General features: G+C 60.7%; 1 protein-coding gene across 4 annotated transcripts in view; it reads left to right on the top strand.

Annotated features, from left to right (window-relative positions):
- IGF2BP2 (insulin like growth factor 2 mRNA binding protein 2) overlaps window positions 1-15295 on the top strand; it is a 75472-nt gene that overhangs the window by 39132 nt on the left and 21045 nt on the right. For 3 of the 4 annotated variants that reach the window (XM_089780902.1, XM_089780904.1, XM_075937340.2), the window contains 6 exons: window positions 1013-1147; window positions 1962-2084; window positions 2443-2578; window positions 2793-2918; window positions 10689-10757; window positions 15097-15213. In XM_089780902.1, coding sequence (XP_089637028.1) covers window positions 1013-1147; window positions 1962-2084; window positions 2443-2578; window positions 2793-2918; window positions 10689-10757; window positions 15097-15213 — 706 coding nt within the window. The remainder of the gene's footprint in view (window positions 1-1012; window positions 1148-1961; window positions 2085-2442; window positions 2579-2792; window positions 2919-10688; window positions 10758-15096; window positions 15214-15295) is intronic. The other variant, XM_089780903.1, reaches the window with a different exon arrangement.

Here is a 15295-nt window from a genome sequence, read left to right as displayed (position 1 = left end):
ACACACACAGACACAGAGCCAGGTCAGCTATCTCACGCACATGCTACCCGTCTGGTTTCTACCAGGCCACTTGTGTAGTGCTGTGACCCTGACAGCTCGCCCGGCCCCCGACCTCAGCCGTGTTCTGGCGGATCCTAAAGAAGCAGACGAGAAGACCCACGTAGTAACAGCCGGAACCAGAGACACTTCCCCTTGAGTCGTAGGGACCAGCTCTGTTCTGATCTGGCCTGGCTCCGCGCCCCCCCCCCAACCCCCATTCTCTAATCGCAAACGAACCCCAAATCCGAAAGCCAAAGAGTCCAAAGCGGAGTTGAACCCAGTTTAGGGCCCCGCTATTTGAAACCCGGCGTTGAATAGAACAGTGTTTCTCAACCTTTTTTTAATAAAGTACCCCTTTTTCCAAAAAAACAATAAGTACCCCATTTAGCTACAATTTTCAGACACACGACATTTTTTTTTCTACCATTGCAACACATTCGTTTAAACAACTTAATTGTAGCCGGGCGGGTGATGAAATTTTTGGGTGTAAAAAGTACAAAAATAATAAAGCGCTGTCAAACTTAAAACATTCAGTTTTCTCCAGATTTCGGCTGTGTTGACGTACCCCCCCGACTTCTCTCGAGTACCCCTAAGGGTGCTCGTACCGCTGGTTGAGAAACACTGGAGTAGAAATCGCTGTGGGCTCACGCAAGCCTGAGCCACCTGGCGTTCCAAACCCTAGGCCCAGTTTCCTGCCAAAAGCGTAACAGGCCTTGAAACAAACCTGTCGCGAGTGGTGAGTGCACCTGGTGAGTTTCCCATGGTTCCGCCCGACTGACGGCACAGCCACTGGCTGAGTTCTGGCCTCAGCAGGAGAGGCGGTTCGGAGGTGGAGTCAGCAGCGGGACTCCTGGCTCAGGGCTCCCCTCCGCAGACAGCCCGGTAAAAGCAGTGTCACGCAAAGCGATGTGCTTTCTTCGAGGCGCCCTGTTGCGACGGCTGCCTGAGCTCTGTGCTGATTCTCTCGGTGCAGGGTGGACATTCATCGGAAGGAGAACGCCGGTGCCTCCGAGAAGCCCATCACCATCCACGCCACGCCCGAAGGGTGCTCCGAAGCGTGCCGCATGATCCTCGACATCATGCAGAAAGAAGCCGACGAGACTAAATCGTAAGTGTGCCCCGCGCAGCTCTCCGCCGGAGGAGGCGCCCGCAGCCACGCTTGGGGCAAGACCCAGCGGGCAAGTACAAATCCGGTTTGAAGAATAAGCCCCCAGAGGCCCAGCAGAGAAAATGCGGCCGTTGGGAATGGGAATTTGGTTTCATGTGTTTGTGTATTAAAAGGCTTAATCAGCACGATTACTCACTGTACAGTTTGAGTTGCAAGAACGTGCTTGGGCAAACAGAAAGGGAAACCGTCCCATGTGTAAAGCCACAAGCTGGAGCTGATACCCGAGGGCCAGTGTTTTGGATGCTTCACTTTTTCTCTCCCTTTCTCTCTGCTGGAATGGCAGGCCGTTTCCTGTGTTTTAGAAACTTTCCAGGCAATGATTTGAAACAAATCTGAGCAATTCAGCTTCTGTAATTGGGGAGGGAAAATCCTCTACGGTATTTGGAACCAAACACATTGGGGAGGGGAGGTTCGAATTTTCTCTTGGGGAAACTCAAGCCATTTTTGACCCACCCCGGTTACAGTCAGGATTGCTAGATCAGGGTTATTTTGATTCCCCTCCGGCCCGCACTGTTTAGCTGAAGGAGGAGCTATTTGTCTGGGTTTTCTGTCCGTGCCGAGAGGACTCAGTTCAGATTCTTTGCGTGACAAGGACTCTAAAACATGCAGGTTTTGCAGTGGAAAAAAGTCCACAGGAAGTTTTTCTCCTACTTTTCTTTTTGTGTGTGTTCCTCTGCGGTTTGGAGCATGCTGGGGTAGGAGACCAGGGGAAAAGAAACTTACAAAACCATCAAAGCCCTTCTGTTTCCTTTAGGGCCGAAGAGGTTCCCTTGAAAATCTTAGCCCACAACAGTCTGGTCGGGAGACTGATCGGCAAAGAGGGACGAAACCTGAAGAAAATTGAGCAAGACACAGGGACCAAGATCACCATCTCTCCGTAAGTGGCGGTATCTTCGCGCCGGACAACCTGCCTCCAGCCCCGAGACCCGCTGCGCTGCTTGGAGCTCTCAGGCTGTGGGAGGCGAGCGCCGGGGGAGCCGCTGGGGCCAGCCCAAGCGACACAGAATAAACCATGTGCTGGTGAACGTGTAAAACCAGAATGGGGCTCTTCCAAAGGGGCGCAGGTGGGGGTGCCCCACCCTTGGGTGCCAGTAAAGTGAGCCATGTTGGGCAGGGCCGGGGTGGCACCGGGCTACCCTGGCTCTTGGGCTCGCCTGCTCCGAGCAGAAGGGCGAAGGTGGCTTGTTTCTCTGTTGCCTGGAGGGCAGCTGCGTCACCTTCCGGTCACGGCTTAGTTTACAGGATCTAACCATTTATAACCCCGAGCGGACCATCACGGTGAAGGGCAGCATCGAGGCCTGCTCCGGCGCCGAGGTGGAGATCATGAAGAAGCTGCGAGAGGCCTATGAGAATGACATTGTGGCCGTCAATGTAAGCTCCCCTCCCCCCGCCCCGCTGCTGCCATCCTCCCAGGAGAGACCTGAGCGGGTGGGCGCTGGAGCTGGCCCAGTGGGAGGGGGCGGCGTTGGGGGGTTTGCCGAGGGGCTGCTGGGTGGGCGGCTGTGTAGGGGTCACTGGGCACTCGGGCACGGGTGGCTCCCCCCTTCCCCCGTGTCTCACGTTCTCTGCGTTTCTCCTTTTCTAGCAACAAGCCAACCTGATCCCGGGGCTGAACCTCAGCGCGCTGGGGATCTTCTCGACGGGGCTGTCCATGCTGCCCTCCGCAGCGGGGGCCCGCGGGGCTGCTGCGGCCGCCTACAGCCCCTTTGCGGTGAGTACCCGGCGGGCGGGGCGGGGCCCCTCGCTCAGCGGGCTGGGGGGAGACACTCTTGCTAGGCCTGCAGGTGCGGCGTTGGCAGGCGGTGTCCGTACAGGCGCCTCCCACGCTAGTTGTGGGGCTGGGCACGCAGCCAGGAGAGGCCGCGCCTAGCAATGAACCTGCCTGTGGACGGTGCCTGCCGGTGGGGCCCAGGCCGGACGCTGGTCGGTGTGTCCTCTGGTGGGGGTTGGCCTGCGTTTGGCACAGCACATACCTGCACACGCGCCTTGTGTCCCCCAGCCGGCCCGGGGAAGAGGGCTGGGGGCTGCATCCCCGGACAGGCAGCTAAACCAGCACATGCTGTGGGTGCGTCTTCCAGGCTCTGTGCACCCCCTGGGGGAGGCGCATCCCAGGCAGCTGGGCAGGAGCAGCGGGGGGCGCTGGCGGAGGGCGTGGGCCACAGCGAGCTCTGTGTCAGTCTGGCTTTGGCGCTGCGCCACGTGGCATCCCCCTAGGCAAACGAGGGCCGTGGGCTCCAGGTGCCGGGTGTACGACTGGTTGGGAGACCTACTCTGTGCAGCTGCCAGGGGGGATTGGGGAGGCAGGCAGGGGTCCGTCCTGGCTCGGGTGCTAGCCAGCGCGTTCCTTAATGACTTGGATAATGGAGTGGAGCGAGCGCCTTGGAAAACGGGGGGTGACACCGAGGGGGGCGAGGCTGCAGCGCTTTGGAGGACGGGGTTAGAATTCAAAACGAGCTTGCCACATCAGCAGGGCCGACCCTGCCGGCGGGGGGGGGGGGGGGACACGGGGCCTGGGTCAACACCCCCTAGTGCCCCAGGCACAGGGCCCTGGGCACCCCCCCACCGCCACAGGCCCCGCCCTGCCACTGTCCATTCCGCCCTGCTCCGCCCCTTTCCCAAGCCCCGCCCCCTTGCCCTCTCCCCTTGGCAACATGAGCCAGGGGATTATGGGGCTTGGTGCGGGGCGGCAGAAGGGGTCTGTCGCCCCCCCCCTCCCTCAACTCACCATGGTGGGAGCCAAATCAGCCTGGCTCTGCTCTGCCCAGTCCTGCCATGCTGCTCTCTCCTGACCGGGGCCCTGCTAGGCCCCCGGTACCCAAACCCAGCGCCGGGAATCATTTGATGACAGGGACAGAGAATAAGACCAAGATTATTCAATTACCACTCTATAAAGCCATGGGAGGCCCACAGCTCGAATGCTGCATGCGCAGGTGGTTGCCTCAGCTCAAAAGAGATTAGCTTGGCATTGGAAAACGTTCAGAAAAAGGCAACACAAATGAGGAGGGGTTTGGAACGGGTCCCACATGAGGGGAGATTGAAAAGACTGGGACTTTTCATCTTTGAGACTAAGGGGGTCTATAAAACCATGACTGGTGTAGAGAAAGTGAATAAGGAAAAGTCATTTACTCATTCCCATAACATAAGAATTAGGGGTCACCAAATGTAATGAATAGGCAGCAGGTTTAAAACAAAAGGAAGTTTTTCTTCATGCAGTGCACAGCCAACCTGTGGAACTCCTTGCCAGGGGATTTTGTGAAGACGGGGACTTTAACAGGGTTCAGAAAAGAGCTAAATAGATTCATGGAGATTAGGTCCATCGATGGCTATTAGGCTGGGTAGGAATGGTGTCCTAGCCTCTGTCAGGAGCTGGAAAGGGATAACAGGAGAGGGATCACTGGATGATTCTCTGTTGTGTTCCCTCCCTCTGGGGCACCTGGTGTTGGCCACTATTGGTGAACAGGACACTGGGCTAGATGGACCTTTGGTCTGGTCATTCTTGTGTCCTTATCCTGCCGGGGGTACTGGCGAGGTGTCGGTGCTGCTGGCAAGGCCCTAAGGTAGAAGTCCCCGTGTGGTGCAGCTGCCAAAGAAGATACTGTCCATGTGGGATGTGTGGGCAGGCATGTCAGAAGTCAGCCATGGGAGGGGACTGTCCTGCCCTTCTGGGCCTGGGGGAGGCCCTGGCTGGAGCCCCCTGTCCAGGTCTTGGGGCCACCCTTCAGGAAAGATGTGGACGGACCAGAGAGAGGCACAACAGCGACGAAAGGCTTCGAAACCCTGCCCTGGGGCGGGAAGGTTAAACCTGGGCTGTCGCCTCGTGGGAACAGAAGACAGAGAGTGGAGCTGAGGGCGTTCGCCCCAGGGAAGGGTTGTTCCAAAGCGACGAGCCGTTCCCCGTGCCCACGGGAGGTGGGGCGAGTCGGTCTGCAGCAAGAGAGATTTGGGTAGAGGTTTTATAAAGGAGTGAGTCAGCAACCAGGGAGCTTGCGAACAGCAACTGAAAACGGAGTTTGGAGAGGGAGTTCTCCCGGTGAAGGAGGAAGCTAATACAAGACCCTTGGGAGGGGGGGAAGGGGGGGGAGAGAGAGAGAGAGAGAGAGAGAGAGAGAGAGTGTGTGTGTGTGTGTGTGTGTGTGTTTGGGTTTTTTTTTCCCTCCCTCCCTTCACAGCTGGCAGGTGGAAGCTGTGAGCTTCTAATCAGGGTTTGAAATCTAGAAGCCTCTGCTCATTGGTTGAGCCTTAGCCCCTCCCCCTGATTATCAGGCAGTCCAGGGCTTTATAAAGGAGAGAGTCAGCAACCAGGGGCTGCTAACAGGGAGTTTTGAGAGGGAGTTGGGAAGGGGGCGAGACACACTCGCCATTCTTTAAAATTTTTCACTACACTCCTGCCCTTCAAGGAGGCATTTAATAACATCTGAGGAATCTCTCCGAAGGAAGGCAGGTATGGATGGTGATAGCTCTGCTGCTGTTACCTGCACAGCATGTGCTGTGTTTGTCTTCCTCCCGGAAGAAAGAAGGGATTTCATCTGCACTAAGTGCAAGCTGGTTGCCATTTTTGGAAGAAAAAATTAGAAGACTTGAGGCCCAAGTATCGACCCTACGTTCTGTCAGAGAGGATGAAGACTTCCTCGATAGAAGGCAGCGTTTAATCCTGCAGGCACAGCAGGCTGAAGAGCCAGTGACGGCAGTGCAGGACAAGGAAGAAAACTAGCAGCATGTAACCTCTAGAAGAAGAAGGCCAATTCAGATATCCCTCATTCATGTAGCGGTAAGTAACCAACCGCTTTCAGGCTCTCTCCACAGGCACTGCGGTGGAGAATGCTTTGACAGGGACCTCTCAGGGAAGAAATCAGAAGGGAACACCATCTACCGGAAGGCATGGGATGCGTAGTCCTAGGGATGGGGGTTCCATGACCACCACCCCCAAGAGAAGAAGGCGGGTGGTGGTGGTGGTCGGGGACTCCCTCCTAAGAGGGACTGAGTCATCCATCTGCCGTCCAGACCTGGAATCTTGAGAAGTGTGTGGCTTACCAGGAGCTCGCATTCAGGATGTGACCGAGAATCTTCCGAAAGTGATTAAACCTTCGGATCCCTACCCCTTCCTGCTTCTCCATGTAGGAACTAACGATACGGCCAAGAATGACCTTGAGCAGGTCACAGCAGATTATGTAGCGCTGGGAAAAAGGCTCAAGGAATTTGAAGCGCAAGTGGTGTTCTCGTCCATCCTCCCTGTTGAAGGAAAAGATCCAGTTAGGGATCATCGAATTGAGGAAGTAAATGTGTGGTTGCGCAGGTGGTGTCGCAGAGAGGGCTTTGGTTTCTTCGACCATGGGACTTTGTTCCTGGCACAAGGATTGTTAGGAAGTGATGGGATCCACCTAACCAAGAGAGGAAAGAGCATTTTCGTGGGCAGGCTTGCAACCTAGTGAGGAGGGCTTTAAACTAGGTTCGTTGGGGGACAGTGACCAAAGAAGCCCTGTGGTAAGTGAGGAAGTCAGACACCGGGAAGAAACACAAGGAGGATGAGCAACAAAGGAGGACCCCTGATTCGGATGAAGAAGGTAGGGCAATCAACTGGTTATCTAAGGTGTTTGTACAACAATGTGAGAAGCCTGGGAAACAAACTGGAAGAATTAGAAGCCCTGGCCCAGCCAAAGAACTATGATTTGATTGGAATAACGGAGATTTGGTGGGATGACTCTCATGACTGGAGCACTGTCATGGAAGGGTATAAACTGTTCAGGAAGAACAAGAGGGGGAGAAAAGGAGGAGGCGTCGCATAGTATGTAAGAGAGCAGTATGATTGCTCGGAGCTCCAGTATATAGAGGGAGAGAATCTATGGATTAAGTTGAGAAGTGAAAGCAACAGGGGTGATGTTGTGGTTGGTGTCTGCTGTAGACCACCGGATCAGGTGGATGAGGTAGACGAGGCTTTCTTCGGACAACTGAGAGAACACAGACCCTGGTTCTCATCGGGGACTTTAATCACCCTGACATCTGTTGGGAAACCAATAAATACAGCAGGACGCAGACATTCCAGGAAGTTTTTGGAGACTGTTGGGGATAACTTCTTGGTACAAGTGCTGAAGGATCCGACCAGAGGCCGGTGCAGCTTAACCTGCTGCTCAAAAAGAGGGAGGAACTAGTAGGGGAAGTAGAGGTAGGTGACAGCCTGGGAAGCAGTGATCATGAGATGGTCGATTTCAGGATCCTGACCAAAGGAAGAAAGGAGAGTAGCAAAATACACACCCTGGATTTCAGAAGAGCGGACTTTGACTCCCTCAGAGAAGAGTATTTTAAAGAAGCCTTTTAAAGACACAGGAAGAAACCATCCCGATGCGCAGCAAGAAAAGCAAATATGGTAGGCGATCAGATTGGCTTACTGGGGAAATCCTTGGTGAGCTTAAACTCAAAAAGGAAGCTTTCAAGAAGTGGAAACTTGGACAGATGAGTAGGGAGGAGGATAAATAAATAGCTCAAGAATGCAGGGGGGTTATCAGGAAGGCGATAAGTAGCAGTTCTGCAGAAGAAGACCTGGGGGTTACAGTGAATGAGAAGCTGGAGATGAGTCAACAGGGCGCCCTTGTAGGCAAGAGGGCTAATGGCATATTAGGCTGCATTAGGAGGAGCATTGCCAGCAGATCCAGAGAAGTGATTATTCCCCTTTATTCGGCTCTGATGAGGCCACATCTGAGTGTTGTGTCCAGGTCTGGGCCCCCCACTACAGAAAGGAGGTGGATGCATTGGAGAGGGTCCAGCGGAGGGCAACCAAAATGATGAGGGGGCTGGAGCGCATGACCCATGAGGAGAGACTGAGGGATTTGGGTTAAGAAGAGTGAGGGGGGATTTGAGAGCAGCCTTCAACTTCCTGAAGGGAGGTTCCAAAGAGGCTGGAGAGAGGCTGTTCTCAGTGGTGACAGATGGCAGAACAAGGAGCAATGGGCTCAAGTTGCAGTGGGGGAGGTCTAGGTTGGATATTAGGAAAAATTGTTTCCCTAGGAGGGTGGGGAAGCGCTGGGCTGGGTTCCCTAGGGAGGGGGTGGAGTCTCCATCCCTAGAGGTGTTTAAGTCTCAGCTTGCCAAAGCCCTGGCTGGGTTGATTGAGTTGGGGTTGGTCCTGCCTTGGGCAGGGGGCTGGACTTGATGGCCTCCTGAGGTCTCTTCCAGCCCTGTGATTCTATGATTAGGGGCAACCTCTGAGGGGAGCTGAGCTCCGGACGAGGCTTCCCAAGGAAGCTGTGGGGCCCTCCATCGCTGGAGGCATCTAAGAACCAATTGGACCTGCCAGGGATGGCCTAGCTTGACTGGTCCGTCTCCACGCAGGGGGCTGGCCTGTCCGCCCTGCCTTTCGGGGGCTCTGTGAAGGAGGGTGTAAGGGGTCTTGGTGGCCTTTGCCTGCCTGTGGCCATCGCTGCCCCGGAACGCCCACAAGGCAGTGCTGCCCGAGGGGCCTTTACCTGGGCTGGCCTGTTAGGAGCAGGCTTCCGCGGTGACTTTGGCTCGTCCGTGCTCTGCTGGTGTAACATGCTCTGGAGTTAGGGGGTGTGGGGCACTTTAGTGCTCTTCACTCTGCGCTGCCTCCCAGCCCCTTTGGAGCGACTCAAAGACAGCCTGAGCTCTCTGGCGGGGGTTGCCGAGAGACGTGCCCGCCGTACGACTCCGATGGGTTCACGGAAGCTGTGTTCATCACTCCATCGTTTCCAGCTGCACGGGATTAGTTTTTAACCAGCCATGCCAGCGTGTGGCGACAGGGCCTCTCAGAGCTGGGATTGCGACCCCAGGCCCGGCCCCTGCGCGCTGGAGGCGCAAGGCAAAACCACCCCCAGGGGACCAGGGCGTAGCTAGCGCTCTGGATCAGGATTTCAGCTCAGCTGCTGGAGTGTCATCAGGAGCTGGGACCGAGCTTATGTACCTCATTATTGTGTTCTGAAAACCCTCGTGGCCGAGCAAGCGGAGAGGGATGGGGAGTGTCCCAGCGGTCAGAGTCAAAAGACTTGGGTGATGGTGCAGAAAAGACACAGCCTGTTAACTGCAAAAAAATGTGTGTCTGTGTATCCGTGCCTCTCTGCGGGTGCCTTTGAGTGCGTGTGCGTGTCTCTGTAACTCCGGCAGGCGACGGTGCTTTGGCGAAAGCCGGTTTCTCGCCCTGTCTCTGCAGCGCTTGCTGCTTCTCAGGCGAAAGCCGCTCCCGACGGCCGTTCCTCGGGGAGCTGCTTCTCAAACCTGCCCCAGCCCCGAACGGGTCTGTTGGACGCGGCCGCTGTCACACCCGATGTGCCATTAGCCCAGCCAGCCCCCTGGCCTGGCTGCAGCAGCGGGAGAGCCCCCCTTAGAGTCAGACCCATGTTAGGTCGGCTGACAGCCCCTGCGGTGATTACCATCTCCCCCGCGGGCCTGTGGTGCGTGTCCTCCCCAGCTGGGCTTCTGCTGCCGGCAGAGGAGCAGCGGGGGGCTCTCGGCTCCCTGTGGGGCTCCCGGTCGGGGGCCCAGCAGCTGCCCAGGATCCAGCTACAGCGCACAGATGCGCTCGACCCCTGGAAGCGCGTGGGGAGGCACGATCCCCAGAGGGGAGCTCCGTGCCCCGAGCCCAGTCCCCCAGCAGAGAGCAGGGACCCTGGACCAGGCTCCGAGTGGCCAGCTCCAGGGGGAGCCGAGAGCCCAGCCGGGAGCCCCCCAGCCGGGAACCCCCCCAGCCTTGCTTGTCTGTTTCACAGCCCTACAGTGGGGCGGCGCAATGGACCAGAGGGGTGGCCAGCCGCTGCCGTGCACCATGGGGCGCTGACGTCGGCGGGAGCCGCGTGTCGCCCTTCCTCTGTCGTGTGGCCCAGGCCTCGGTGTCTCGCCCACCTTCCCCCGGCCCTTGTTCTGTGATTCCACTGCCTGGCCCCTGCCCCGCAGCTGGAACCGTGCCTAGCTGCCTGCGGGACGCTTCTCCGCCCCTCCTGGGGCTGCTGCAGGGAGCCCGGTCTCCCTGGTGTCCCTGGCACAGCTGCAGACACGCCCGGCATCCTCCTCTCTGCCCGACTGGCTGCCTGGCACAGCCTGCTCCCCCCTCAGGCCCTTCACCCAGGCGCCTCCAGCTGCCTCCTTGTCTCCCCCCGTGGCTGCCCCCAGCGGATTTCCCTGCCTGAGGTAGATTCTGGTGTCATGGGGGAGCCCCCTGCCCAGCTAACGCTGCAGCGGCCAGGCCGCGGTGCTGTGAATGGGGGGGTTGGAGCACGACCCGGCTCCTATCGGTTTCGGCAGAGCCGGGCGTGTTTACATCAGCCCTTGAGACCCGATTAGCTGGGGGAGGGGCCAACGTTCCTCCTGGGGCCCCGGCGGGATTTTTGTTCTTGCTCAGGCCTGGTTCTTGGTCCGTCTGGGGGCGCTGCGTCGGGGCGCAGGGAAGCCGGCGTAGGGCCCCGCTGCGGGGGCTGGGGGGATCCCCAGCGGCCAGGCCCAGGCGCCGCACTGACTGTCCTTTTCTTTCCTGCCGTAGAGCCCCTCGGCATACCTCTCGGGTCTGTACGGAGCCTCCCCCGCTGGCGCCTTCCCACAGCCGCGCTCTGTAAGTGCCCGCTCTGCCTGCGCTGGCCCCGCACGCCCCGCTTGGCCGCCGCGCTCCTCTCCCGGCTGCGCTGCCCTCCGGTGCGGCCCGGCCCTGGTGGCGCGTGGGCCCGGCCGGTGCCCGTGGGGCAGCCGGTGGTCACGACGCAGCTGCTGGGCACGAGGCTGCCGAGGCCAGACGCCGGCAGGGAAACGCGGGGTCCTTTTGGCGCTTTCCCGCACCACGGCACCCGTGCAGGGCTCCCCCACGCGCGGCCTGGGCACCTCTCCTGCCTCTCGGCGGGCCTGGGTGCTGTTCCGTCCGCAGCGCCCAGGGGCTGGCAGCGCGCTCTCCCCGAATGCAGCGGGGGTGGGTTGGGGCAAAGTCGAACCCTGGGGATTTAAACTCGGCCACCAAGGGCTCTGGTTTCCCCTCCGTCCTGCTCCCGCGATGGCCCCCATTGTGGCGGGGCGAGCCCCCCCTTTCCCTCTCGGGGGGGGTCGGGCCTCTGAGGCCCCTCGATCGGGGCTCAACCCCACCTGCGTCCTCACGCCACAGTCACAAGTAACATCCTTGCTCCTCAAGGCAGCGAAGCCTAATGTCCGGCGTCCCCGTAGCCCCCTCTCTCAGCAGGGTGGTCGGGCCTAATGGCCCAGAGTCAGTAACAAAGCTCCCTTCCCGCAGGGCAGCGCGGCCTAGCAGCCAGAGTCCGTAGTGACGGAGAGAGCAGAGCCCCTCCGGGAGTTGGTGAGGAGGGGGTGGGGGGACTGGGACACGCCCTCTCCACTGGCTCCGCCCTGTTGTGGTGGAGTGGTCCCCACTAGCTCGGCGGGGATCCCACCGACACGCCGCGCTGCCTGCCCTGGGCTACCCGCCTCTCCTTCAGTCTGCTCCGTCCCTTTCCTCTGGCTTCTGCCGCGGGTCCCTGGCGCCAGCCCCGGGTGCCCCTCTGCTTCCCCTTCAGGAGCTCCGGCCCCCTCGGCGTCAGCTCCCTCCGCCTTTATAGCCGGCCTCTGGCTGGAGCATGCCCAGTAGGGCTGAGGGGCGGGGCCTTCTCAGCCAGGTGGCCAGGGTTAACCCTCGCAGCCCCCCATGTGTTCAGAGAGGAAAGGGGAGGGGCCTGAAGCTGGAGGCGTTTAAAGGGCAGGTGAAGGACCCAGGGCGGCACCTTTTCTGTGCGGGGAGGGGCCCGTGGGTACGGCGGAGGGTGGGATGCTGAGGCAGGGTCAGCCCCAGACAGCGCCCGGAAGGCAGCCCTGTCTGCCTGAGCCGAGAGACCCCCCCCCCCAGAAAGAGCCCCGGCTGTTGGCTCTGGCCGCGCGTGTTCCCCTCACGGGAACCACAGGCTTGGGGCTCCATACGCCGCCCCGAGCATCCCAGCCCACCCGCCAGTCCCAGCGCTTTCCCTCCAGCCCCCTCCAGTGGCGGCAGGTGTGCCAGTTCCGTGCCAGGACAGCTGTGTCCAGACCCCCCCGCCAGGCCCAGCCGAAAGCACGAATGCTGAAGCAAAGCGGCGTGCGGAGCTGCCTCCCGTGCTGCTTGTGTTCCCCAGGGTGTCTGCGCTGAAGGGCAGTCGAGATGGCCGCTAGCCCTGCTGTGAGCCTGACGGGGGGGGAGAGGGGGGCCGCCTTTCCCCTCCCCTTTCCCCACGCGGGGTGTTAGTGCGGACTGGTGGTTTCGCCGGCCGCGTGCAGCGCAGTGCAGTGGGTGTGAGCGCCGGGTCGGGTTGGGGAGCCTTTTAAAGGGGGCGCCGTTGTTGGTTTTGCCGCACGGGAAGGTCGCTCGAAGCAGCAGAGGGAGAAATGCAGGCAGGAAAAGGGAAGAGACAAGAGGGGACCGTCCAGTGCCCCAGGCGACCGTGTGGTACTAGAGCAGGGGTGGGCAATAGTTTTTTTAGGGGGGGGCCGCGCCAAACGGTCAAGGGCTGCACTTTTGTGGAGGGGACGGGGGGTCTGGGATGGCAGGTGGGGTGCAAAGGGAGCGTGGGCTGGAGGACCGGGGTGCAGGAGGAGGTGTGGGGAGTGAGTGATGGAGGGGATTATGATTGGGAGCAGGGGCTTGGCGTGCGGGGTCGAGACGGGGTCTGGGTGCAAGAGGATTCTGGCCTGGGGGAGGGGCGTAGGAAGGGGTGCAGGGGCTGGGAGGGAGTTGCCACCTGGAGGAGGTAGGGAGAAGATACAGAGGGTGGCCTGGGGCAGGTAGTTAGCGGTGGGGGGGGGGGGGGCTGGCGGTGCCAGAGGCAGGCTCTGGCTGGGAGGCGCTTACCTAGGTGGCTCCCAGCCAGCAGCCCTGCAGGAACCTGAGCCAGTCTCCCTGCCTGTCTGCTGGGCAGGCTGCTCCCTGGGGGTTTTGCTCCAGCACAGGGAAGGGGAAGGGTGGGAGGCAGCAGGTTCGCTCTGGCTCTGCCTCCAGCAACATTTCTCAGCTTCTATTGGCTAGAAACTGGCCAATGGGAGCTGCGGGATTGCTGGGAGTGGGGACAGCGCGCGAATTCTCCCGTCCCTCCCCAGCTTGCAGCGCCGTTAGCAGCCAGCTGTTTAACACCATGTGAGTGGCGCTGTGGTAAGGGGGCCGGCGAGGCGACTGTGGGCCAGATCCAACCCACTAGCCGCCTCTCGCCCACCCCGTACTAGCTGGACCTCGAGGCTCCGGGGGTGGGTGGGTTCAGAAGCGGCAGGTCTGCGGCGGGTCCCCAGACTCGGTGCTGAACATGGCGTGTTGGTGTGCACGAGGCATTGCCAAAGCGTTGCCAGCGCTGGAGATCGGAGCCCTTCAGCCCCGGGCAGGGACGGCCGGGCCGGGCCGAGATCCACCCCCCGTCATGCCCAGATCCCAGGAGCTGGCAATGCCGCCCAGCCCTTCCACCCGCCCGCCTTCTGGGCGCCGGGGGCACGTGCTCTGCAGGACGCTGCCTCTCCAAGGCTCCTCTGAGCCAGAGCAGCAGAGGGGCGCTGGGAAAACCTGCTGAGCCAGGGGGCTGCACGGGAGTGAGGGTATCCGGCAACTGGCTGGGTTTCTAGCCACTGCGCTGAGCTCTGGGGCAACAGACTTTCTCGGGGCTTCGCAGAGAGACTCGCAGGTGAGCTCCGGGCCCTCCGGCTCAGCCTCCCTGTGGGCCCCTCGCTCGGCCCCCGGGGGTTGCTGCGCCGGGGTTTCCTGTGAGCGAGGCGCAGAATACGCCTTGGGCCAGCCTTTCCGGAAGTGGCTCCCCGAGGCCCATCGCCCTGTTCTCACCTGGGCCTGGCCGGGGAGTCCCCTTGGGCCCAGCTACGAGCTGCAAGGTCCGGGCGGCTCTAAGGATCTCGACTTGTCTCTTTGCGCCTGAGCCCTGTTACCGGGCTGGCGTCTGGGTGTAGCTGGGGGGGCTCGGGGCCTGCGTGGGAAGGGGGAGTTGGAAGAGGAGCGGGCTCTGCCCTCCAGCCTCTCCAGCTCTCCCCTCTCTGGCAGTGCGTCAGCGGGAAGCTTGTGTGGCAACGTGCTCCGGGGGGGTCTGTCACGTTAGGGGCCCGGGCGCACGCTCAGAGAGCCAGCCTCACCTTAGACCGTTCACCCTGCCAGGCGGAGAAAGCTCCTCGGGTTAGGGCACACCGCTCCCCGATTCCTGCTGCCTATCGGAGCCGGGACAGGCTAACACCCCACCTCACGCACCGAGCCCTGCTCAGGGCCAGGTGACGGCCGTGTCCTGCCTGCGTGCGGAGGGGAGAGCTGACGGCTGGAGCAGGGGATGTGGGGCAGGCTTGCTCCCCGCCCCCCACCTTTGGGGCAGGGAAAGAGGGGCCCCCAGGGAATAGGGCACAAGGCCCCACAATTCTTTAGCCAGGCCCTGGTGCAGCCGAGGGGCAGGGGCCCAGCTTTGGTGCTGCCCACGTCCCGGGTTTCCAGCAAAGCCCTGCCTGGGAGCGGAGACCCACTGAGAGGCAGTTTGATCCCGGGGCCCTAGCGACAGACCCAGGCCTGGCCTCTTGCCCACCCGCTCGGTGGTGGCCTGAGGGGGGTTCGTCCCGCCCCTCGCCGGCCCGTCTCTGCTCCGTCACACGGTCGGTCCAGCTGTCCGCGCCCCTGTGGCAGAGCCAGGAGCGGGCGTGGAAGATCGTCCCCCTCCCCCCAGCAGGAGAAGGTCTCTGGTCTGTGGACGCCCAGGAATTTCGGGTCGGCGCGCACGGAAGCGGCTGCCTCCCCTCCTCTCGCCCTGCCCTGCCGCTTGCCGCGCTGTGCTGCTCGCGGGCCGGGCCCCTCGCGCTGTCCCCGCCGCCCCGGCAACCTCCCAGGCCTCTCAGACATCCAGGGGCCTTCCTGGTGCGACCCGCCAGGCGATGCAGAATAACGAGCGAGCCCGTCGCTGTCTCGTCTCCCCTCGCAGTTGCCGGCGCAGGAGGTGGTGAATTTGTTCATCCCGACGCAGGCCGTGGGCGCCATCATCGGGAAGAAAGGGCAGCACATCAAGCAGCTGGCGAGATTCGCCGGCGCCTCCATCAAGGTAAGCAAAGAGCCCGGCCCCGCCCACAGCCCTCCGCGCCGGCGCTCGGCGAAAGGAGTCGGCCAATGGGAGCTGAGAGATT

Source organism: Pelodiscus sinensis, chromosome 10 (genome assembly GCF_052426305.1).
Source record: "Pelodiscus sinensis isolate ZL-2025 chromosome 10, ASM5242630v1, whole genome shotgun sequence".
Classification (NCBI taxonomy): Eukaryota; Metazoa; Chordata; order Testudines; family Trionychidae; genus Pelodiscus; species Pelodiscus sinensis.
The sequence above is the reverse complement of the archived record's forward strand: the minus strand, read 5'-3'. Positions and strand labels throughout refer to the sequence as shown.